This window comes from Taudactylus pleione, unplaced genomic scaffold, assembly GCF_031769625.1.
Source record: "Taudactylus pleione unplaced genomic scaffold, aTauple2 ptg000245l, whole genome shotgun sequence".
Lineage (NCBI taxonomy): Eukaryota > Metazoa > Chordata > Amphibia > Anura > Myobatrachidae > Taudactylus > Taudactylus pleione.
The window spans coordinates 1,647,580-1,673,626 of NW_028284647.1; the positions used below are offsets into that span (position 1 = coordinate 1,647,580).

Below are 26,047 nucleotides of genomic sequence, written 5' to 3' on the forward strand. Positions count from 1 at the left end.
GTTCTTTTTGTCTCACCTCCTCCTCCCTTCTTGGTTCTGGCCTAAGCTCCTGCCCACTATTATGGCTGGCCTGAGGACACCTGCTATACGGATGGCCTTCTTCCCCGCATAAATTACATTTGACCACCCCACATTCTCTTGATACATGGCCGATCTTATTACACAATGAACATTTTATCACGTTACATTCGCTGCTCAGATGCCTAAAATCCCAGCACTTAAAGCAGGTTCTTGGTTGACCCTGGTAGAAGCATTGTACTCGATCCCTGCCAATGTACGCAGCGGATGGCACATGGATGAATCCTCTGTCAGAATGACGCAGCTTTACCAAGGCCTCCCAAGCTCCCCCCCATACCCCCATCGTATATCCAGATTTGATTAGGTCAGACTGTATATCACAATATCTGGACAACCAGTACGCAATATCTTGGACAGGAATGGATTAATTCCTCACTAGAATATGCACCTTCACTTTATCATGCTTTGTAACCAAATTTACTCTGTACATATCATATGGTTTTAACATTTTACATGCCTGCCATTTGCCCAGAACACTTGTAGTCCCTGGTAGGATAAATAACTCAAATCAAATTCTGCAGATTTGACCGGGTGTATGCAAGCATATAAATCTGAGGGTTTAAACCCCAGACCAAAAATCATTTTTAAGAAAGTCTCTTTTGTAGGAACTTCCCCCTCTCCTGCCCATCGGAACTGGATTAAATTTCTCCTTTTTCCAACCTGGCCTGCTGCACCCAACATTTGTGGACCAGCATTATTCACATTCATATTGAAAACATTAGATCTTGTCACCATTTTAGCATACGATAAACTTCCAGGAACAGTTTGTTTGTCTGATACGTTTGTTACCACACTCCCCCCACCATCTCTCCTTCTTACATCATCACAAATAATTTTGGCAGCCTCTGCAGCCCTGGCTGGTACAAGCATCTTATCTCCATAAACAGTTTCTATTACTTTAATCTGCTCCTTTGGCAGCCCAGTCTTTTCTAATGCAGGCATTCCTTGTGCAAATTGTCTTTCCTTTATGCGCGCTCCTAAACCAGTACCATGCGGCAACCTCCTTGAACCCATAACCTTTTCGCCCTGCACGTCTTCGGGAACAATCCCCAGAGCCTCCCCAGTAACAGGTAATTCACCTGCCACTGCAGATTCACCTGGAGATCCCCCCCAGTGCCACTTTTCTGTAAAGCTTCCTCAAGCCTTAAGTCCGCCATAACAACCTCCATTTGAGCCTGGAACACCGCGCCCTCTGTGTTCCTGGCTCCGCCATCTGCCATCACTACAGGTGGAAATAGTTCATGGCGGGCACTGTCAGGTTCAGCCGTCACCGGCAACTTCTTACCTGCCTTACCCCCAGCACCCGGTACACTGTTACTCACCTGCAGGACAGCTGGCTCACCGAAAGCGCCCTTTTCCGCAACATCCTCCACCTCAGGCTCGCAAGACATCTCCACTGTGTCCCCTGGCCGGATAGCTGTGTGGAGAAGGCAGTAGCCTGGATGCTACTTGGAGCGGCTGGATAGCCATGTGGAGAAGGCGGTAGCCTGGAAGCTACTTGGAGCGGCTGGGTAGCACAACAGAGCGCAGTGGGGAGGTTCACTCAGTTTACACTAAGGGAGTTGTTGCACTGGCAACTTGTGTGAGTAGTGAGGGTCCTTTTATAGTGGACGCTGGGTGCTGGTAGGCTGAGAGAAAAGGAGAAGCCTGCTCATTGGTGGCAGTGGAGTCACACGGGCAAATCCAATATGGAGGCGCCCATGAGCCGGAGGAGAGTGCTACCTGGATGTGCGAAGCGGGAGCCAAGCAGTCAGCGGGAGCCAAGCAGTCAGCGGGAGCTGGCGTGGAAGCAGAACAGTGGCGGGACCCGTCAGAGGACGAGGGGGAAGCAGCGCACGGCGCAGGAGCCGGGAGACACCGTGGGCCAGCGTCCACAAAGGTAAGTGATGGGGTCTGATCCTGGGGTCTCTAGTGCGGCGTGTGACAGTACCCCCTTCTTCATGAGAGGCCACCGGACACTTCCTTGGTTTATGAGGAAATTTCATGTGGAACGCCTTGACTAAACAGGGCGCATGGACATCGGAAGCGTTTATCCAGATTCGTTCTTCGGGTCCATAATTTTTCCAGTCGATGAGGTACTGAAGACGGTTGTATCGATAGTGAGAATCTAAAATTCTGGCAACTTCGAACTCCTCTCCTTGTTGTGTTTGAACACTACAAGCTTTAGGAAGACCTTCTGGAATCTGTTTAGGACCAATGGTTTTAGAAGAGAAATGTGGAATGAGTTAGGAATGCGAAGAAACGGAGGAAACCTTAGTTTGTAGGCCACGGGGTTCAGTACTTTGATGATTGGAATTGGACCGATGTAACGTGGGGCAAATTTCTTTGAAGGAACTCGGAGTCTTAGGTTTTGAGTAGAGAGGCAGACCATCTCTCCAGTTCGAAGACTTGGAACCGCTCGTCTTTTGTGATCAGCAAATTTTTTGTACCGCGCTGAGGTTTTAATCAGAGAGGAACAAACCTTCTTCCAGATGTTGGAAAACCGTAGGAGAGACATCTTAGCGGCAGGTACATCCAATGTTGGAAGAAGCGGAAAATCTGGTACCCGAGGATGTTGACCAAAAACTGTAAAAAAAAGGAGTTGAATTGGTGGACGTGTGATAATGGTTGTTGTGGGCAAATTCGGCCCTAGGGAGAAGTTCAATCCAGTCATCTTGGGAGGAGGAGATAAAGGTACGCAGTTTTTGTTCCAGGTCCTGATTGACACTTTCGGTCTGACCATTGGTCTGAGGATGACATGCAGTAGAGAATTTGAGTTTTACTTGAAGGGCTGAGCAGAGTGACCTCCAGAATTTTGCTACGAATTGTACTCCTCTTTTTGAGGTGATCTCTTGTGGAAGGCCGTGAAGTCTGAAGACCTGCTCAATAAATTTCTGGGCAAGTTGGGATGCAGATGGAAGCCCAGTAAGAGGTATGAAATGGGCCATTTTGGAAAATCGGTCCACGATAACCCAAACTGTGTTGTGGCCTCGAGATGGAGGTAGGTCAGAGATAAAGTCCATAGATAAGTGGGTCCATGGCTTAAATGGAATCGCTAGAGGTTGAAGCTGTCCAAGTGGAGACTTCCGGGGTACTTTGTGCTGGGCACACTTGATGCAAGATGACACATAGGACCTGACATCCCCTTTCATCGAAGGCCACCAATAGGACCGCTGGATGAATTCGAGAGTTTTGTCCATACCTAAGTGACCAAAGAACTGAGAAGCATGAGCCCACTGGAGTAAGTTCTTGCAGAGCCTAGGAGTAACGAAAGTTTTCCAGTCAGGGGGCATCGTCGACAGTTTGGTAGAAGCGAAGGTAGTCGGATTCAGGATTGGATGAGACGGTTCCATGGGTTGGTCAGAGTCACTCGACATGGAACGAGGAGTGCATCAGCTTTACTGTTTCGTGCGCCGGGACGGCAGGAGATTTGAAAATTGAATCTGGAGAAAAACATGGCCCACCTGGCTTGCCGAGGATTCAAGCAATTTGCAGACTAGATTCTTGTGGTCTGTATATATGGTGATGGGGTATTGAGCCCCTTCTAGAAGATATCGCCATTCTTCGAGTGCTAGTTTTATGGCAAGCAGCTCTTGGTCTCCGATAGCGTAGTTCTTCTCTCCTGGCAAGAATTTCTGTGAAAAGAAACCGCAGGGATGCAGTTTCTCCTCTTCAAACTGTTGGGAGAGTACGGCACCAACACCCTCGGATGAGGCGCCTACCTCCAAGATAAATGGCCAGGTAGAATCCGGTTGCTTTAAGACGGGAGCGGAGATAAATGCTTGCTTGAGAAGTTGCAATGCAGAAGTAGCTTCGACAGACCATTTAGTTGGATTTGCTCCCTTGCGGGTGAGGGCTGTGATAGGGGCTACCAGTGTCGAAAAACCCTTTACAAACTTGCGATAGTAGTTGGCGAAGCCTAGGAACCTTTGTATGGATTTCAAGGAGGAAGGGAGAGACCAATCAAGAATGGCTTGTAATTTTGAAGGATCCATTTGAAGGCCTGTTCCAGAGATGATATACCCCACTTGAGACTTCAAATAGGCATTTTTCTAATTTGCAAAAGAGTTGGTTGGAATGTAACCTCAAAAGAACTTCCTTCACCTGATCACGATGAGTTTTGAGGTCTGGAGAAAAAATCAAGTTGTCGTCCAAGTAGACGACCACACATTTGTATAGGAGATCTCAGAAAATGTCATTGACGAAAAACTTAAAAACAGCCGGGGCATTACAGAGGCCGAAGGGCATTACGAGGTATTCATAATGCCCATCCCTGGTATTGAAAGCTGTTTTCCATTCGTCTCCTGGACGTATATGGATTAAATTATAGGCTCCTCTTAGGTCGAGCTTGGTGAAGACTGTGGCTCCTTTGACTCGATCGAACAATTCCGTTATGAGGGGAAGAGGGTAACGATTCTTAACAGTTATTTCATTAAGACCCCTGTAGTCGATACACGGACGTAGCCCACCATCTTTTTTCTTTACGAAGAAAAATCCAGCCACAGCTGGAGACGTGGAAGGTCGAATGAAGCATTTACTTAGATTCTCTTTAATATATTCTGACATGGCCTGAGTCTCAGGAAGAGATAGTGGGTAGGTTCGGCCCCTGGGTGGATTCTTCCCGGGAATCAGATCTATGGGAGGTAATAAATCTGCGCTCTGTTTGCTGAAGATGTCCAGGAGCCCAGCATAGGATTCGGGCAGGTCCGTAGAATTCTGTAGAACAGAAGATCGAACAGGAACTATTCGCTGGAGGCAGCCCTTGAAACAATTAGAACCCCAGGAAGTTATTTGCATGGTTGTCCAATCAATTTGTGGTGAATGTCTCTAGCCAGGGTAATCCAAGAACTAAAGAATGAGAGGCTTTGGGAATCACTAAGAAGGATAGTTGTTCGGAATGGAGCACCCCGATGTTAAGTTTAAGTGGTGTTGTACGATGGGTGATGGTTCCACTAGTAATGCGACTACCATCGATGGCGGTTAAAGTGATGACTCGAGGCAATGCTTCAATGGGAATTTGATGTTTCTGGACAAAGTCCGTGGTGACAAAGTTCTCTGCCGCTCCAGAATCCAGAAGGGCTAATACAGCTTTGGAACCTCGAGGAAGCTTTAAATGAGCTTGGACGGTGGAATCAGACTTCCTATGTAAGTCGATGGCAACTCCTAACTTGACCTCCCTGTCATAAGTTAGGAGGAGGCATTTCCCGGACGGATGGAACAGGATTTAACTAAATGTTGAGGAGATCCGCAATACATACATAGATTCTGTCTCTGCCTTTTCTACCGTTCCTCAGTCGATAAGCGGGAGCGGTTGACCTGAATGAGTTCTTCGCCCATGGGAGGAGAAGGTAGTCGAGAAGCTGGACGTGGCCTTCCACAATCAAGTCTGCCTCTCTCCAAGGCACACTCTCTGTGTCGAAGATCCACCTTATTGCAGAGAGAGATGAAATTATCCAGACTGGCTGGAAGGTCATGTGAAGCTAGATCGTCTTTGAGTCTTTCTGAAATACCACTCCAAAAGGCAGCGATGAGGGCTTCCTCGTTCCAGTTGAGCTCCGAAGCAAGAGTCCGGAACTGGATGACATATTGGCCGACGGTCCTGCTGCCCTGACGGAGGCGTAGAATATCAGCTGATGCGGAGGTGGTTCTTCCAGGTTCATCAAAAATCCTGCGAAATGTGGCAACGAATTCATAATAATTGGAGAGCAGAGGATCCGACTTCTCCCAGAGTGGCGAGGCCCAATCGAGTGCTTGACCAGAAAGTAGAGAGATAATGTACGCCACTCGGGTTCTGGCTGTCGGAAAATTGGCGGATTGAAGCTCGAAATGGATTTCGCATTGGTTCAAGAACCCTCTGCATAATTTGGGATTGCCATCAAACTTGCTTGGAGGGGAAAACTGAAGACGAGCAGGAGGTGGTACCAGAGGAGCAGGTGACACCACAGGAGGAAAGGCGACTTGAGAGCCAGCTGGAGCAGGGTGAGCCAGCAGGGACTGAATGTTGTCCAAACGTGACGACATCCTGGATGATTTGGATAAACTGAGCCTGAGAGGTCTCCTGTCTTTCCAGACAAGATAGCACATCTTGAGATGTATCTACCCCAGATCCTTGACCACTTGCTGAGTCCATCTGGCCAGTGCAAACTGTCACAATCGTGGGACTTTGAGGCTGTGTTCCCGTACTGGGCCTTGGACCTGTATTACTTGGCTCAGATGCTCGCTGGAGGAGACTTGGCTTGATAAAGTTTCTCCGCATGAGAGGGTGCAGTAGACTGATAGAGGATTTGGGTGGTGCGGCTGAAAGCCGTATGGTGATGGTAGTGTGGTAGTTGCCTGGGGCGGCTGGATAGCCGTGAGGAGAAGGCGGTAGTCTGGAAGCTACTTGGAGCGGCTGGATAGCCGTGTGGAGAAGGCGGTAGCGTGGAAGCTACTTGGAGCAGCTGGATAGCCGTGTGGAGAAGGCGGTAGCCTGGAAGCTACTTGGAGCGGCTGGATTGCCATGTGGAGATGGTGGTAGCCTGGAAGCTACTTGGAGCGGCTGGATAGCCGTGTGGAGAAAGCGGTAGCCTGGAAGCTACTTGGAGCGGCTGGATAGTCGTGTGGAGAAGGTGGTAGCCTGGAAGCTACTTGGAGCTGCTGGGTAGCCCAACAGAGCGCAGTGGGTTCACTCAGTTTACACTAAGGGAGTTGATGCACTGGCAACTTGTGTAAGTAGTGAGGGTCCTTTTATAGTGGACGCTGGGTGCTGGTAGGCTGAGAGAAAAGGAGAAGCCTGCTCATTGGTGGCAGTGGAGTCACATGGGCAAATCCAATATGGCCGCGCCCATGGCCCGGAGGAGAGCGCTACCTGGACGTGCGCAGTGGGAGCCAAGCAGTCAGCGGGAGCTGGCGTGGAAGCAGAACAGCGGCGGGACCCATCAGAGGATGAAGAGGAAACAGCGCACGCGGAAGCCGGGAGACACCGCGGGCCAGCGTCCGCAAAGGTAAGTGACGGGGTCTGATCCTGGGGTCTCTAGTGCGGCGTGTGACATAGGGTAGGTGTGAAGGTGTATTAGTGTGGGTAGTATAGGTGGGAGTAGGGTACGTGTGAGGGTGTATTAGTGTGAGTAGTATAGGTGGGAGTAAGGTAGGTGTGAGGGTGTATTAGTGTGTGTAGTATAGGTGGGAGTAAGGTAGGTGTGAGGGTGTATTAGTGTGGGTAGTATAGGTGGGAGTAGGGTATGTGTGAGGGTGTATTAGTGTGTGTAGTATAGGTGGGGGTAGGGTAGGTGTGAGGGTGCATTAGTGTGGGTAGTATAGGTGGGAGTAGGGTAGGTGTGAGGGTGTATTAGTGTGGGTAGTATAGGTGGGAGTAGGGTAGGTGTGAGGGTGTATTAGTGTGGGTAGTATAGGTGGGAGTAGGGTAGGTGTGAGGGTGTATTAGTGTGGGTAGTATAGGTGGGAGTAAGGTTGGTGTGAGGGTGTATTAGTATGGGTAGTATTGGTGGGAGTAGGGTTAGGGTGTAATAGTGTAGGTAGTATAGGTGGGAGTAGGGTAGGTGTGAGGGTGTATTAGTGTGGGTAGTATAGGTGGGAGTAGGGTTAGGGTGTATTAGTGTGGGTAGTATAGGTGGGAGTAGGGTAGGTGTGAGGGTGTATTAGTGTGGGTAGTATAGGTGGGAGTAGGGTAGGGTGAGGGTGTATTAGTGTGGGTAGTATAGGTGGGCGTAGGGTAGGCGTGAAGGTGTATTAGTGTGGGGAGTATAGGTGGGAGTAAGGTAGGTGTGAGGGTGTATTAGTGTGGGTAGTATAGGTGGGAGTAGGGAAGGTGTGAGGGTGTATTAGTGTGGGTAGTATAGGTGGGAGTAGGGTAGGTGTGAGGGTGTATTAGTGTGGGTAGTTTAGGTGGGAGTAGGGTAGGTGTGAGGGTGTATTAGTGTAGGTAGTATAGGTGGGAGTAGGGTAGGTGTGAGGGTGTATTAGTGTGGGTAGTATAGGTGGGAGTAGGGTTAGGGTGTATTAGTGTAGGTAGTATAGGTGGGAGTAGGGTAGGTGTGAGGGTATATTAGTGTGGGTAGTATAGGTGGGAGTAGGGTTGGGTGACGGTGTATCAGTGTAGGTAGTATAGGTGGGAGTAGGGTAGGTGTGAGGGTGTATTAGTGTGGGTAGTATAGGTGGGAGTAGGGTTAGGGTGTATTAGTGTAGGTAGTATAGGTGGGAGTAGGGTAGGTGTGAGGGTGTGTTAGTGTGGGTAGTATAGGTGGGAGTAGGGTAGTGTGAGGGTGTATTAGTGTGAGTAGTATAGGTGGGAGTAGGGTAGGTGTGAGGGTGTATTAGTGTGGGTAGTTTAGGTGGGAGTAGGGTAGGTGTGAGGGTGTATTAGTGTAGGTAGTATAGGTGGGAGTAGGGTAGGTGTGAGGGTGTATTAGTGTGGGTAGTATAGGTGGGAGTAGGGTTAGGGTGTATTAGTGTAGGTAGTATAGGTGGGGGTAGGGTAGGTGTGAGGGTGTATTAGTGTGGGTAGTATAGGTGGGAGTAGGGATAGGGTGTATTAGTGTAGGTAGTATAGGTGGGAGTAGGGTAGGTGTGAGGGTGTATTAGTGTGGGTAGTATAGGTGGGAGTAGGGTAGTGTGAGGGTGTATTAGTGTGAGTAGTATAGGTGGGACTGGAACCATCCTTTCCCTTGGGGCCGTGCTGCTGTGTCCTGGCGGGGGTCCTGGCCTGGAGGCCCTCAGAGTTCGGTATTGATGGGCTCCCAGCGGGGATCTGCTCTCAGGGGCCTGGAGCTCTGGTGTCGTTCCCGCCGGCTTCGGACACTGGGCGCCGCCATGTCGGTCCCGGCCAGCGGCACGTGTTGTTGACGGGCTCCCAGCGTGGTAGTAGTCTCAGGGGCCCAGAACTCCAGCAGTGTTTCCGCCACCAGGCCAACTTCATGGCTTCTCTAATACTGGTGGTCCCTACAATGCATGATAACAGTATCCACTCTGGACCTTGTAATTGTCTATTGTTAGGCCTCATGGTAAAGGCACATACAGAAATACATCCAAATTGAGAGCCAGCTTACCTGGGAGTCACCCCTGGGACCTCCCATTAGCACTATAGGAATCAGCATGCCCTCTAAATGCTGGTTCCATCTATGCCTCTCAAAACAGCAAACATAACAAAGTGGAAGCTGTACTGTACTGTGTGTATATTATAATATTATTTCAAAATGGAATTTTGCTTTTAAAAAAAAAAATATGACACAACAAATATCACAAAAGAAGAGAGAAATAAACAGATGTTTAGTTGAAAACCAGAAGAACAGAACCCAGTTTAGCGGAGCTCAGCTGGGCTTCAACGCTGCTGAACTTTATAGTCACATGTGTTCATCGTAAATTAGTGTCACACTGCGCCCAAAGCTACAGAGAGTTTTTCCCTTCAGTTGACTGACTCAGATCCCGACGCTGGTCATGGACTATTCTTCCGTAATAGAAATAGAAATTTTGTTAACCCCATACTGTGTGTCCCATATCTTGGTTCTATTGTATTTTTATTTGTATCCTTAGTGATATCCTAAAAAGCTCTTTGAGCTTCTAACACTTGAATAAGCGTAAACAAACAAAACTGGAAATGAAAGACAAATGGCAAAGACAAAATAAAATATATTAAATCCAAAAGAGTGAAAACGAAAAACGGCAAACCACAAACACTGCTGCTATAGGGATGTGGTCAAAATATTGACAATGAAAATGTAAACAATCACAAGGTCAACGCCTACAACTTCGACTGTCATAATATCGACATGGTCAAAATGTAGATTACCAAAAGGTTGACATGGACATGAGGTCAACAGGGTCATGAGGGCCACAATTAAAATGTAGAGGCAATCAAACTGTCGTCAATGAAAAAATAAATGTCGACAGTCAAAATGCGGACAGCCATAATGTCTCCATAGAAGATGACCATTCGTAATGGATAAATGTACCAAGACAGTGTCCGACTGAGGTAAAAGCACTGCACATGTGCAACCAGTAATCCTGTCATGTCAGCCACACTCTCATATGCCTAGTCATATCAAAATGTCTGTAGAACAGGGGTAGGATGACCTGTGGCAGTGCAGCTGCTGTAGAACTACACATTCCAATATGCCCTGCCACAGATTTGCTCTTAGGGAATGCTAAAATGGTGGCAGGGCATGCTGGCATGTGTGGTTACACAGCAGCTTGAGTGCCACTGTTTGTCTACTGAGGGAAGTGCACTGCACACGTCCAAACACTGATCCTATCATGTCAGCCATACATAGTTCCCTAAATGTCACATCAATGTCACATAATAAAAATCATTGTCAATCCCCCCCCCCCCGCCACCGCTGGAGAACTTTGCACTAACTGCACCCTCATTATACCACACAGCCTATATAAAGCCCCATCACAGAAGCACTAATCCCCTTCATAGTTGCGATAAATGAATGACAAGCAAAGCATGTAGACCTGCCCATAGTTTAACTGCACTGCAGGCTAAACTATGTACAGTCAGGGCCGAAACTAGGATATCTGTCACCCGGGGCAAGCTAGCAATTTTGTGACCCCCCTCCTTTCTCGTACCTGGATTTTGTCCTTGCTCCTCCATAAGGCAGTGCACTAGTCAAACGTCCCTGGTATAGTGACTTATATTATTCCACACACCATAATGTCCATTACACATTATGCCACACACTGTAATGCCTATTACCAAAGTGCCACTTACATATTTGCACGACACCATTTTATGCCCCAGAGTAAGGCTTCTAACTACTTTAAAATTACCTGCTCATTGTCAGGCGTTTTATGCTCGTTGCCAGGGGATTTCATGCTCGTTGCCATGGGGTTACATGCTCGTTGCCAGGGGGTTACATGCTCGTTGCCAGGGGGTTTCATGCTCGTTACTATGGGGTTTATGCTCGTTGCCAGGGGGTTCACGGGAGAAGATGCAGCTTTCAGCATCTTCTCCCAGCACTTGCGCTGGCCTAACAGACACCAGAGGTCCAGTAGGACCTCTAGCATCTGTCTCCTCCTTGGCGGTGGCCATTTTTGGATGGCCATTTTCTGACTCTCCAGCCCCCATGCCACCGTGAGTCATCCCTTTTTCACCCCCTGCATACCGGCACCCGGTGCACGTGCACCTCTAGCCCCCCCTAGTTGCGGCCCTGGTACAGTTACCTATAATTTAAATGTGGACATTTTGATTATCGACATATTGATATGGTCAAAATGTCAACAGTCAAAATATACTCCTGCCCTCCCATCTCCCACCACAAATGCCGCCTCTCTCGCGACTGGTTACTTCCTCCTCCTTCTGCCTCCAAAATTTTGCCCATGCTGCTCCCCACCTTTGGATCTCAGGGCCCAATTCAGACCCGTTCGTTAGATGTGCTCACTCTCACCCAGCGTATGCAAATTCAGCTAAGTGCGGCAAGGCAGGCGATCGCACGGCAAGCCATAAGCACGCCAACTATGTCTTGCCGTGCGATCACCCTCTGTATGCAGACGCCCACCAGCCTGTTTTAAGACGCCCACTAGCGCACGTCATCTCCAGGAAGTGTATGCAGCCATCAGTACATCGGGTACCATCGGAAGCTAACGCAGCGCTTGAGGTTGACTATACCCTACCGCAAGCACTGTGAGCACTTCAGTGTATAATTCAACCAGGTGACGTGTACAATGACGCTGCCTGTTAATAATGTACGCCTCTGAAACGGCGTTAGGATGCTCAGGCACGCCTGCGTTCACACCTCCACTCCCCCGTTTCTAGTGGCTTGACCTGTCACTCATTCAGCTGGGCTATCTATGCTGGGCGAGCGTACGCTTCCCGGTCGCTCGGATTAGTTCGCGCACTGCGATGCATACGCATGCGAACATTGCAAAATATTGTCAGCTACGAGCGAACGCTTGCTAGCGAACGGGTCTGAATCATGGCGTTTTTTTTTTTTTTTTTGTGCGGCCTCCTGGCCGCTCGCTTAGCTGTTGGTGACCACCCACAGCTATTGCGAGCGGCCAGGTGATGGTTGCGATGGTCGCGACCTTCTGGGCTTGCGACGAGACCCTTGTGGTAGGGTCTCGTTCCCGCAAGCCCCAGTGAGCTTCCTGCTCGTGATGTCAGTGGGGCTGCCCCCAAACGGCAGGCGTTCCTTCGGGAACGCCTCCGTTTGGCCAGCCACCCCCCCTGCCCGCCTCCAAAACTGGACAAGCTGTCAACCAAAATCGACAGCTGCCCCGCTTTGGTGCGAGACCCGTAGCGACGGAGCGCCCGTCGCTAGCCGGATCTCGCGCATGCGCACGTCGGAGCCGGCTCCAGCGTGCGCATGCGCAGTGGCCAAACTCAGGCCCTGAGTTATGGATTATGAACAAATATTTAAAAACTTTTGGAGAGCGGCTGCACGTATAGGTGACCAACTTATTGAATATGCAAAATCGTGTGGATAAGCAGTGTCCCGCTGATATTTAGTAAAGGGAAGTTTGTGCACTTGTTCAGTGTTGTTGGGGGCCAGATTTGGGTATTAAGATTACTGATACAGCAATGTTTATACACCTCGTCCATGTCGTGCAATGTTCTGTACTGTAAGTAACTTTTTTCTTGCTTTGATTATACTGTTTCTGTTTCTGTACTATGTAAGGCGCTGCGGACCCCTTGTGGTGCCGTATAAATAAAGAATAATAATAATAAAATAGACCTGCCTATATTATAATTGTCCACATTTTGACCATGTCTATATTTTGATATGGTAACAATGGCCCTGATTCAGATCCGGACGCTCTGACCAGAGCGCTCGCTCTGAATCAGGGCCCTCCTCCATTAAAATGGAGCGTCGTCCTGGACGCTCGTATAGCTGTGGGTCACCACCCACAGCATATACGAGCGTGCAAAAAGATGGTCGCGATGGTCTTGACCATCGCGACTATCGGACTTGCGAAGGAAACCCTGCGGTCGGGTTTCCCAGCCGCAAGGCCAGGAGTGATTTTGGCTCTATCAGAGCCAAAATCACTCCCACTGACATCACTAGTGATGTCAGTGGGGCCGGCTTCAGACGGTAGGCGTTCCCATGGGAACGCCTCCGTCTGGCAGGCACGCCCCCGGCACGCCCACCCAGCACGCCCACCAACATCGACAGCACGCCCCCTTTGGTACGAGACCCCGAGCGATGGAAAGCCCGTCGCTCGCCGGGTCTCGCGCATGCGCACGACGGAGCTCCCTCCGTCGTGCGCATGCGCAGTGGGGAACATCGACCCACTTGCGAGCGTACTGCCGCTCGCGAGTGTGTCTGAATGACCCCCAATGTCGACAGTCAAAATATCAACATGCCTACATTTTGACTGCAGGTTAAACTACTGTGTGTGCAGTTTCCTATATTTTGATTGTCGACATTTGATATTTTGATATGATCACAATGCCAAAGTATAAAAACATCTAGTTACAATGGGCTCTATTTACTACAATCCGCATATTGAATGCGGATTGTAGTGTGATATTACCGAGTGAATTCGCATTGCGAATTCAGGCAATATCACAGGGATTTACTATAAATCCCTTGCAGGGACAGAGCTTGCGATAAAGCTCTGTCCCTGCGGATCCCATCCGCACTCTAGTCGCGGTATTTTCAGAAAAAATACCGCGACTAAGAGCCCGCGCAAGCGCCGACCGACCACCGCTACTACCCCCCCACTGACGCTAAGCCCCGCCCCCCGGCGCTAAGCCCCTCCCCCCCGCGGTCGCGGACCCCCGCGACCCCCCCTCCCTTCATTACACTTACCTGCATCCTCCTGGCCTCCGGTGATCTTCTCCGGGCTTCCCGATCAGGTGATCTCCCATACTGCACTGGGGCCCGATCACCTGATGACCAGGCCCCAGTGTACTGTGGGAGACTAGCTGACCGGAGAGGAGCCATCACCGGAGGCCCGATCACCGGTCCCTGGAGTTAGGTAAGTAAAAAAAAAAATGTTTAATTTTTTTTTTCTTTTTTTTAGTTATCAGCTTGCGGTCTGCTTAGACCACACAGCTGATTAATGGTACCGGCTCCCGCCTCTGCTCTCCCCAGAGTGGGAGCCCGGTAACCGGGGGAGACCCTGGATAACGCCACCTCCAGGTGGCGTTATTATCACAGGGCTTCCCCCGGTATTTTTTTACAATTTATTTTTAGTAACTATGGTCGGATCACATTTCCCATTACAATTATGGGAAATGCGATCTGCTTTACTAAAAATAAGTGATACTGGGGGTTGGAGTAGAATTTTACTAATTCTACTCCAATTGCCCTGTAATAACTACAGGTGAAACTAAAATAATGTGAAAAGGGTGTGAAAACACCCTTTTTCACTTTATTTTAGTAAAAATAATGTTAATAAATAGAGCCCAATATGTGGACTTGGGGCCTTATTCAGCATAGATCGATATTGCGATCGCAGCAGCGATTACACACGGGGGTCTGCTGCGAAAATATGCTAATGAGTGTAATCGCAAAGCCGTCGCACAGCCAGCATAGAGATGCCCACTACCGCTATCTCACATCCGTAATACTTTGCAGTTCTGCGTATACATCGGGAAAATCGAGTAACATCGGCCCCTCACGCAGAATTACAGCAGCTCTGACCTGCCACAGAAACTGCAAGTCTTGCTGAAAGCAGTAAGTACTCAGACTGCGTACACCATCTCAGTGGCTAATTTATGCACGCCCATACAATGGCGTTCAAACGGACATACGCCTGCGTTTCTGTAACCACTCCCCTGTCACCACCCACAAGTGCTCACAGCCTATCGCTCACTCTGCGCTGGATTTCATTTTGCTTGAGTGATCGCATAACTATTGCAATGCTACCGCATGCACGCGCACTGCGCTGCATACACATGTGCAGTACGCACCATCGATCGCTCTGCGTACGCTGTTGCAAAATAGCGATTCATGCTGAATCAGGCCCTTGCTTCTTACAGGCATCATCTAACTTCTGTACTAATATACCTTTATCAAAAGCCCATGCCGAGGGTTCCGGGTCAATCTTATTTAATACATGTTAGAACAAAAGACAAGTTGATGTAGACCAGGGGTGGCCAAACTCGGTCCTCGAAATCTACCAACAGTTCACGTTTTCCAGGTCTCCTCACAGAATCACAAGTGAAATAATTAGCTCCACCTGTGGATCTTTCAAACTGTGTCAGTGAGTAATGAATACACCTGTGCACCTGCTGGGTGATCTGGAAAACATGAACTGTTGGTAGATCTCGAGGACCTAGTTTGGCCAACCCTGAAGTAGAGCATGCATAAAAGTTATATGAACGAAAGTTTCATAAAATATAACTAAATAATTTGTCAAAAATAGAGATATATAATAGGAATTACAGGTAAAGCCAAAAAAAAAACACAAAGAAGACAAAGTACAATATTCTTGTGAGGTCCAAACTGGCATCTTGTGATCTTCTTATAGTTTAGGGATGCGAAGGCTCGGATAGGTTCGAATTTTCCCACCAAGTTTGGGTTTTTCCCGCCAAAAATCTGGTCTCAGAAAGAGGCAAAACTTCATCTTTCATGGACAAACATCATCTTCCATGGACTTTTGTCCAGGAATGATGATGTTTGTCCATGAAAGATGACGTTTTGCCTCTTTCTGAGGCCCGATTTTTGGCAGAAAAAATCAGAACTTGGCGGGAAAATTCGAACCTATCCGAGCCTTCGCATCCCTAAACTATAAGAAGATCACAAGATGTCAGTGAGATCTTAATTTGGAAATTGTAAATCATTGTACTTAAAATACATATTTGAGAACATCTCAGATTGGTGACAAAGAGTTCAGCTTGGAAAAAGAGATTTATCTTTTATTTCCTTGCCCTGCTTGTGACACTCTTGGAACAGAGTGCCTGATTCAGAGCCGGACGCTATTTGTGCTCACTCGTTCAGAAAAAGGGGCCGGCTATTTTAATTGAGCGCTCGCTTTTTGCGGTCTGTTGACGCCTCTATGTTTGAGCGAGCGAACGAAACATGCGCTCGCTATTTTGTAAAGACGCCCCCTGGCCGCTCGCATCCTACGGCATCTCCGCTATTTATTTGATTAATCGAGTACATCGAACGGTGTATGAACTGCTCGCAGTGCTTGTGGTAGGATTTTCCTACCGCAATCATGCGAACAGTTCAGGCTAAGAAACAACCAAGTGACGTTGTCGATGACGCTGCTTTGTTAATTATGCACACCCTTAAAATGCCCATTTTGACTGTTTGGCACGCCTGCATTCGGATCATCACTCCCCGTTTTCAAGCACCTTCCCCTGTTACCACCCACAAACGCCTCATCCTGTCACTCAAATTAGCAGGCACTCGCTATTTTGCGAGCGCTCGATTTCCGACCGCAATGACTGGTTGGCGCATGCGCATTACGACCCATACGCATGCGCAGATGTGTGAACATCGCTCGGAGCGAACGAGCGGCCGCTTACGAGCGGCTCTGAATTAGGCCCAGAGTTTCTAAAAGAGCACGAAGAGGGCTGAGAGCTGCAAGTCAAGATTGCATGTCAATTAGTTAAAGGGCCACTAAAAGTATAGAGGTAGACTAAGAATTATATCTTTGACCTGAGGGCCTGATTCAGAGCCGGACGCTCTGACCAGAGCGCTTGCTCTGAATCAGGGCCCTCCTACCTAAAAATGAAGCGGCCTCCTGGCCGCTCGCATAGCTGTGGGTGACCACCCACAGCTTATGCGAGCGGCCAAAAAGATGGTTGCGATGGTCATGACTATCGCGACCATTGGGCTTGCGACGAGACCCTGCGCTAGGGTCTCGCTGCCGCAAGCCCAGGAGTGCTTTTGGCTCTATCAGAGCCAAAAGCACTCCCACTGACGTCACTTGTGACGTCAGTGGGGCCGGACCCAGACGGTAGGCGTTCCCATGGGAATGCCTCCGTCTGGGCAGCAACGCCCCCGGCACGCCCACCAAAGGGGGCGAGCTGTCACTCACCATCGACTGCACGCCCCCTTTGGTGCGAGACCCATAGCGACAGCTTGGCTGTCGCTATGCGGGTCTCGCGCATGCGCACGACGGAGCTCCCTCCGTCGTGCGCGTGCGCATTAGGGCACCATCGACCCGCTTGCGAGCGCTCAGCGCTCGCGAGCGGGTCTGAATTAGGCCCTGAATACCTAATTTATGATAGATGTGTCCTCATGCATCTATCTTTAATATGGCATTTGGCGTGACTGAGCCGCCAGGTCCTGTGTGACTCTGCTGGCACAGAGCGTCTTTTTTGAGTCTTACCAGCCCCGAAAATGCATATTAGTCGCAAAGCGATGCGGCTAGGACGCGCCAGAAGACTGTGCTGCTTAATTTGATATGTGACATTTGCTTATCTGTGTGCAACTGAGTGTAGATCAGTGCTTCTCGACCTGGAGGTACTAGTAGTCCCAAAGGTACTTGAAAACTCTAGAATCTCTGGCCCTATACATCACACCCTGATAACAGCAGGAAAAACTCCGTCCCTTGTTCCCTGTAGAGGAAAGCATCCATGGGCTATAATTTTATTGTCAATTTTTACAGTTTTCCTAAATTGAAATATGGGAGAATATATATGTACAGTTCACTCTATTCTTGTGTCATTGTTGTCAAATCTTGTTTACAGCATATTTATTGCTTTTACATATAGAGGAGGGAGGGGGTATAAATCTGAATGAGCCATGTTCATTTCCGCCAAGATGTGAAAATGCCCGGTGTACCCTAATTTCTTGACCTCCAGGTTGACTTACCTCCGTAAAGCCTTGTACAAGGATAGTTTATAAAGTGAACATGCTTTAGTAAAAATGATAATATGTGCAGAATGTTAGCAATAGAGTATGCAGCACTATAATACAGTGAAATACATTTTAGATGGTTTTTTTAGTACTCCTGCCATCAGCTGAGACTACAATGTTAGATCACTTAAAACGGAAAAAAGAAAGTTCTATATCATCAGTGTTATTTTTCTGCCGTGCCTCTGAGTTTTTTCATGGGGTCCTCACAAACTTGTCACTTGGATGCCCAATGTTTTTTTGCAACCACTATGTGTTACCTTCCTCTGATTCTTTCCTTACCTCCATGCTGGTTTCTCTGAAGATATTGAGCCTCCCTAGGCAGATAGTGAGTGGTACTTCTGTGCAGGGACTTGGTGGAGGTGGAACTAGTTCCACCTACCTGTAGAGGTGACGGAACTCAGGAGCTGATTCAGAGCCGCTCGCTAGATGCGCTCGCACGATGTGTATGCAAATTGCGTAGGCAGTGCTACCGCACAGCAATGCATTAGGACACCCAGTATTTCTTAGAGAGTGTATGCAGACACCCACCTGCCTGTCTTAAGATGCCCACTTGTGCACGTCATGTCCAGGAAGTGTATGAAACCATCGGTACATCGGGTAACAGCGGAAGCGATCGCAGCGCTTGAGGTTGACCATATCCTACCGCAAGCACTGCGAGCACTTCAGTGCAAAACAAGCCAGGTGACGTGTACTATTATTATGCACACCTCTAAAACGCCGTTGAGATGCTCAGGCACGCCTGCGTTTGCACCTCCACTCCCCCGTTTTTAATGGCCAGCCCCTGTTACCACCTACAAACGGCTTCTACTGTCACTCACAATGCTGGGCTGTCTATGCGCAGCGAGCAAACGCATTGTGAACTTTCGCTAAGGTATACACATGCTCACACTGCATACACACTGCCTACCATCGGCAGCAGCGAGAGGACGCATCTTAGCCAGCGGGTCTGAATGAGCTCCTCAGTTCCACCCCGTTCCTGCCCAATTTATCCCCTGATAATCTTCTCAATTTTCTCAATATTCAATTTAGCGTTTATATGTTATAAAATGTATGTTGCGAAATGTCAACCGTACACAACAGCAAGGACCTTCATCTCCCCATTGAAAGCCTTTGTGAGATGTCTGATTTGTGATTTGTTCCAGGGTCAACGACTGTATTCTCAGAGTGAATGACGTGGATGTATCCGAAGTGTCGCACAGCAGAGCGGTAGAAGCTCTGAAAGAAGCCGGTTCTATTGTCCGCCTGTACGTACGCAGAAGAAGACCCATCCTTGAAACTGTTGTAGAAATCAAACTATTCAAAGGGCCAAAAGGTAGAGTTTTTCGTCTTCGATTTCTATACAAGAGCCACGTAATGCAAAACACAATAAGCATAGTAACGCAAATGGCTTCTATTGCACATTATTATCAATGAGCCCAACAAAAGTCAAATGGTTCTAATTTATTTTCCAGTCACGATAATTATTATTTTTTCGAATAAATAAATGTGAGTACTATGACATTGCTTTAGAATTTTTGCATTGCTATTACAGTACATCCAATCTTATAGGCTTTAAGAGTGACAACTATGTGTGAAGCTGTCAGCCTACATTAATTGTGTCGCTCTGGGAAGCAAACGTTGCTGGCAGACCGTGTTAGGAAGGCAAACTTTATGCCCCTTCTCCAGACATACAAACTTCAGCTGGAAGACATCTGATCCTGTCTCTAGCATTGCCTTCCCAACTGTATGCTCCTGGGTCTAATTAGTATAGTGATATATTTATGTTATTTTATGTCAATTCATTATTTAAACTCCGATCTTTTTCATCAGAAGGTCAGCGGTAAAGTTTCTGTAAATATATGTTTTCTACGGCAACATATCTTCCAACCAGGGCTGGATCAAGGTTTGTGGGGGCCCCAGGGCAACTAATTTGTTGTGGCCCCTACCAATACAATGATATTATGCCACACAGTGCCCCAATTAGGCACATTAAGCCTTAGTGCCCCCAGTATAAACATTATGCCACACAGTGCTCCCAGTATGTCACTCAGTGCCCCCCCCAGTAGTGATATTATGCCACACAACCTGCTCTCTGCAATGGGTGGGTCAGACCGACCCTGTGCGGGGGGCCCCCTCTCGTGTGGGTGACTGCCTCTTTTTCTCTCCTGCTAATACGGCCCTGCTTCCAACATTGCAACTTTGTCATTTGGGATAGTCCGTGGCGTGTGTGGGGTATCATGTTGCGGGGTGGAAAGTTTCTGAAACTCAAGGATACACTAAACCCCAAAAGACTTCAGAATGAAGGGAATTGGTATGAAATACCGTCGGCCGCAGGTTCGATTCCCGTCAGCGGCAGCCCGACAGAAGCAGAGTGCGACGCAGCGGAAGCCCGACAGCGCTGGAAATCCCGATCGTGGATAGGTAAGTATCCACTAACCTAACCCCCCTAATCTTAACCCTCCTTAAGGGTGCCTAACCCTAACTTCCCCCCCAAGTGCCTAACCCTAATCCCCCCTCTAAGTGCCTAACCCTAACCACCCCCTTCCCCGACTGATTCCCCATTAGCCTAACCCTAAGTCCCCCCCGGGGGTGCCTATCCCTAACCCTCACACCCCCTAGCCTAACTCTAACCCTCCCAGGGGGGTGCCTAACCCTAAGTTCCCCCCAGGAGCCCTAAACCTACCCCTCCCTCCCCCGCGGCTGTCCGCTCGCGGCGCCCGGCATCACTACGATCGTGATGCCGGTCTCCCGGCGTCGGGGAAATGCGGGTGTCTACATCTAGACGCCCGGCATTTCACCCTTGCCGGGATAAGACAGTCGGGAAGCCGGCTGCCGGTATTTAGGCAGTCGGCTTCCCGATTGCCTCCCGAATGAATTGATTCGAGTGCCAGCGCATAGGGGCGTAGCCATGTCTTGAAGTGAAGGTTGAGCAAAGGGAAAAATTAGTTACTGTCCCAGGGGCAGGAACTTAGAGAACCCGGCCGGGCACATGTGAAGGGGGCGTGGCCTTATATTGGGAGGTGTGGCCATGCCCCCTTGAGCTAAAGAGTGGGAAAAAAAACGTTTGCAGCGCCGCGTATTGGTGGGGGGGCGCTGTGAGCCCCTCAACCGGCGCAAAGCCAGAGGGAGGCGCTATCGGTGTGATCGCTCCAACCCACAAGCATAGGAGATTGCTACTCAGCAACCGCGAGCAGTCTCCCACTGCAGCCCGGCACATGCTGTATGCTGGACTGCTGTGTGGGTGGGAGGAGGGAGAGGGAGAGCGGCGCCGGACCTGCGCCCCTCTAGCAAGCCCGGGCCCGGGTAAATAGTACCTGTTCACCCCTCTTTGGACGCCCCTATCCAGGGGAGTGGCTACGTCACACCGGGGGTTGTTACCGGTCATATGTATAACACAAGCAACACTAATGTTGTATTACAACTTTAAGATACAGTATACTGTATAATTCTTTTTTTTTTTTAATACAAATTATGTACAACCATAGAAAAATGACAAATTATAAATTTAATCAGAGCTAAAATTATCTTATTTGATCATAATAGATGTTACCCTCATTAAAATCTAGAAGACAGAACTATAACATAAACATGAATAAATTACAGCCTAGAGCCACACAGAAATACATCAACCTAAATAATATCTGCACATTAGTGGGGAAGTATTTACAGCTTCAGCAGTGCAGTGAAATGAGAAAACTTTACAAGCAGCATTTTACATTATCTTTAATTTAACAATACTAAAATGACATCCGAAACATCATTTAAACCTAAAATTAGGAAGTACTCTGTCACATTTAGCAATACAAGTCAGATTTTAGCCATTTCGAAAGAGGTGTGCTTAGATATTGCCTGTCCCTTCATTTCTGACTTAGAAGTGCCTCATTCATTTCCTTCATATATAACAATCTTTTTGCCTCTACATGTAGCTGGTGAATGGGAAGTAGAACAGAGATTTTCAACCTTTGTTAACTCACTGCGCACTAAACAACATGCTAAAATTGGCAAAGCACACATCATCTTTTTTAAGGAGAGATTTTATCATTACAGTGCCCCAGTTCACATTGTGCCACAGTGCACATTATTATGGCACACAGTGCCCCCAGTGTACATTATTATGTAGCACAGTGCCCCCAGTGCACATTATTATGCAGTACAGTGCCCCAGTGCACATTATTATGGCACACAGTGCCTCCAGTGCACATTATTATGCAGCACAGTGCCCCAGTGCAAATTATAATGCAGCACAGTGCTCCTAGTTCATATCATTATGCCACACAGTGCTCCCAGTGCACATTATAATGTAACACAGTGCTCCCAGTTCACATTATTATGCCGTACAGTGCCCATTATTATGCCACACGGTGCTCTCAGTGCACATTATTATGCCACACTGTGCTCTCAGTGCACATTATTATGCCACACTGTGTCCCCAGTTCACATTATGTCACAATGTGCCCCCAGTGCACATTATTATGCCACACTGTGCCCCCAGTGCACATTATTATGCCACACAGTACCCCCAGTGCAAATTATTATTCCACACTGTACCCTCAGTTTACATTATTATGCCACAGTGCCCCCAGTGCACATTATTATGCCACACAGTGCTCTGTTTATATTACTATGCCACACAGTGTCCCCAGTTAACATTATTATGCCACACTGTACCCTCAGTGCACATTATTATGCCACATAATAATGAGCACTGGGGGAACTGTGTGACATTATAATGAGCACTGGGGGCACTGTGTGACATAATAATGTGCAGTGGGGGCACTGTGTGACATAATGTGTACTGGGGGAACTGTGTGACATAATAATGAGCATTGGAGGTACTGTGTGACATAATAATGTGCACTGGGGGCACTGTGTGACATAATAATGTGCACTGTGTGGCATAAAAATGTGCAGTGAGGGCACTGTGTAGCATAGTAATATGAACTGAGAGCACTGTGTGGTATAATAATGTGCACTGGGGGCATTATGCCACTCCCCATAACCGCCCCCCTGACTGTCAGTCACTTTGCAAAGAAATCCTCAATGCGAGGGATATCGCTGAGGCACCTGGGCGCGTGCGCAGTGCGACCGTGGTGCATGCGTCGTTGGCAGATAATCGCTCAACTGCGCAAATATCTGCAGTGCATACACATCTGAACCAGGCCCTGAGTTCAGAAGTTGTGTAACTTATTCTTCTCGATGGCTTTCAGGGTTGGGCTTCAGCATCGCAGGAGGAGTCGGAAATCAGCACATTCCCGGAGATAACAGTATTTACGTAACAAAGATTATTGAAGGAGGAGCAGCACAAAAAGATGGCCGACTACAAGTGGGAGACCGGTTATTAATGGTGAGAATGACCAAAGGGCAGACCAACATATACTGTAAGAGTCGCTCCTGGCTAGATGCCCATTGCATATTGGCATTAGGGATAGTGAAGAACTGACATCAACTGACCGCAGCTGCCCCAGCGTAGTACATATAGTAGCATAGATTGTATTGATAATATAGTAATATATAACAGGGGCATGTCTGTGTTTAGGTAAGAGCAATGATTTTTGAGATAATAGACATCCATGGCAATGGGGCGATAAGAGAATGGTCTAACAGACCATTCCCATTCTCTTATCATTCGTAGATAACATTATAAAAATGCAGAGGGCTGCAACAAATTTCCCTATCCATGTAAGTCTGGGCGTCTCCAAGTAATATTAAATGGATCAAAAAAGCATATTCGAATGACTCTGAAATGGCGATCATTTATCCCTGTAAGGAAGGGACAATGACAACAATGTGCCCAGTGATAATTAAGGATTGAACTCGCTGCTGGAGCTGGAGGTGCTGGAGCCAGTAAGGTCACTGACTTCGACGCGCCTCTAAAATGCCGCCCCCAAAAGGCCATAGTCTGTCAATCAGGAGCTGCAGCAGCATCGCAGCACTACAGTTCCGGCGCAGTCATGAAAACATCGGTCATTATCGACTGATTCCCCATTAGCGCACAGGTCTGAATCAGGCCCAGTGTCCGTATCAAGTTACAAATAATTCTGCAAAATGAAGTCTCATTGCTATTGTGTTCCAGAAGACTGGGTACATAAAGGTGCTGATTCTATATAAAAACCCTAGTTCCACCCTAGATGGGACCCTGCTCCTCCACAAATGCTGCCACGCACCTGGGCAGAAATCTAGGTAAACTTGTCATTAATGGCCATACTGGCACTTATAACTCAGTAATGATATCTAGTCCCAAACGATTCTAACTTCATATACAGAAGCGGGCATTGCAGATGATAGATGCCAATGAAATCTATGTCAGATGGATCAGAGGGCCTGATTCAGAGCCGGACGCTCTGACCAGAGCTCTCACTCTGAATCAGTGCCCTCCTACCTAAAAATGGAGCGGCCTCCCGGCCGCTCGCATAGCTGTGGGTGACCACCCACAGCTTATGCGAGCGGCCAAAAAGATGGTCGCGATGGTCAAGACCATCGCGACCATCGGGTTTGCGACGAGACCCTGCGGTAGGGTCTTGCTGCCGCAAGCCCAGGAGTGCTTTTGGCTCTATCAGAGCCAAAAGCACTCCCACTGACATCACTAGTGATGTCAGTGGGGCCGGCTCCTGACGGAAGGCGTTCCCATGGGAACGCCTCCGTCTGGGCAGCAACGCCCCTGACACGCCCACCAAAGGGGGCGTGCTGTCACTCACCATCGACAACATGCCCCCTTTGGTGCGAAACCCGGAGCGACAGCTTGGCTGTCGCTATGCGGGTCTCGCGCATGCGCACGACAGAGCTAACTCCGTCAGTGCGCATGCGCATTAGGGCTCCATCGACCCGCTTGCGAGCGCTCAGCGCTCGCGAGCGGGTCTGAATTAGGCCCAGACTTCCATGAAGCATTTGGCACGGCTGACTCACCAATTACAGATGTTGTCATTTATTCTTTTCCATTTAAATGAACAGGTCGTAGCTGTGGCGTGGGCTGGGGTGCGCTGCAGAAAGTGCACTAGAGTCCGCTCCTTCTGCTGTTGGTATTACATGCAAATGTGCAAGCAATGGATTTATTTCAAGTACATACTGTACATAGAAAAGCACAATTGAAATAAAATACGTATACAAACTGGCTATTTAGTTTCTGCATCATGAATGTTATATACCCCAACATCGTTACATGGGAACGTGATGTGATGTATTCATTATCCTTTCAGGTGAATAATTACAGTTTAGAAGAAGTTACACATGAAGAAGCTGTAGCTATTTTGAAGAACACGTCTGATGTAGTTTACCTGAAAGTGGGCAAACCCACAACAATATATATGACAGATCCGTATGGACCTCCTGATATCACTCACTGTAAGTACTGTCTGCTACCTACCTCCAGTAAGTTGTTTGGCATGACTTTTAACAATGTCTAGGAAGGATCTCAACTCTACAGGGGGCTGTGGGCAGGGGCGTATCAAATCAGGAGGGGACCCGTATGCAGTCTCCATCCGGGCCCTTTCCTCTCCTGCTGGCGGCAAAAGCCAAAAGACTCTTGTTCTGTGACGCTGTCTACTGCATATGCACAGGATTTTCTATTGCTCATGTGCAGATTACCAGGAAAATGGCACCTGCACCATTTTCCCGATGATTTGGTAAGTATTAAAGAACATGGGTGCAGGGTATGAGATGTGATCCCGGGGGCCTGTGACACCGCACTCCCATCACCCATTATAGATTCACCCTGCCTCTCTGGAAGCCTGGTGTTACCATGGAGATGACACGACCATAACCCTGTCAATATGGCACTCGAGGTGTGGCTGCACCCCCTTTCCCAGTATTGGGGTCCCTCTAGTCGCTATTTGGCCTTGGCCACACCTAACAGCCATTGTTCTGTCCCTGTTTATTTAATCATGCATTTACGGAATGTTTCTGTGAAAATCAAACTTTACAGAATTTCTAGCAATTTCCTAATCATAGCCTACTATGTTTTACTACTAGAAAAGGGACCCAGGATATGCCGGTCACCTCAGTGTCTGCCCGCTGTTCCACCCTGCTCCCCTCTCTATACACTGTTCCTCCCCTCACTCTGTCCTGCCCCACCTCATCCCCTCTTTGCATAATAGGCAAACGCACGGGGGGTTTCCGTCTGCCTGGAAACCCCCCTCCCCAGCACTCACCATGACCACCATAGAAATAGTAATATAATAGAATGTTACCAGTGCTGCATGTTCTTCTCAGTATCACAAATGAAATGCTTAGCACCAACTGTGGATCTTTTAAAATGTGTC

General features: G+C 48.3%; 1 protein-coding gene across 4 annotated transcripts in view; it reads left to right on the plus strand.

Moving 5' to 3' along the window:
- The window catches only part of DLG2 (discs large MAGUK scaffold protein 2), a 1,239,761-nt gene that overhangs the window by 679,163 nt on the left and 534,551 nt on the right, over positions 1-26,047 (plus strand). For all 4 annotated transcript variants that reach the window (XM_088479798.1, XM_088479797.1, XM_088479799.1 and 1 more), the window contains 3 exons: positions 18,956-19,125; positions 23,000-23,136; positions 24,986-25,130. In XM_088479798.1, the coding sequence (XP_088335924.1) occupies positions 18,956-19,125; positions 23,000-23,136; positions 24,986-25,130 (452 nt within the window). The remainder of the gene's footprint in view (positions 1-18,955; positions 19,126-22,999; positions 23,137-24,985; positions 25,131-26,047) is intronic.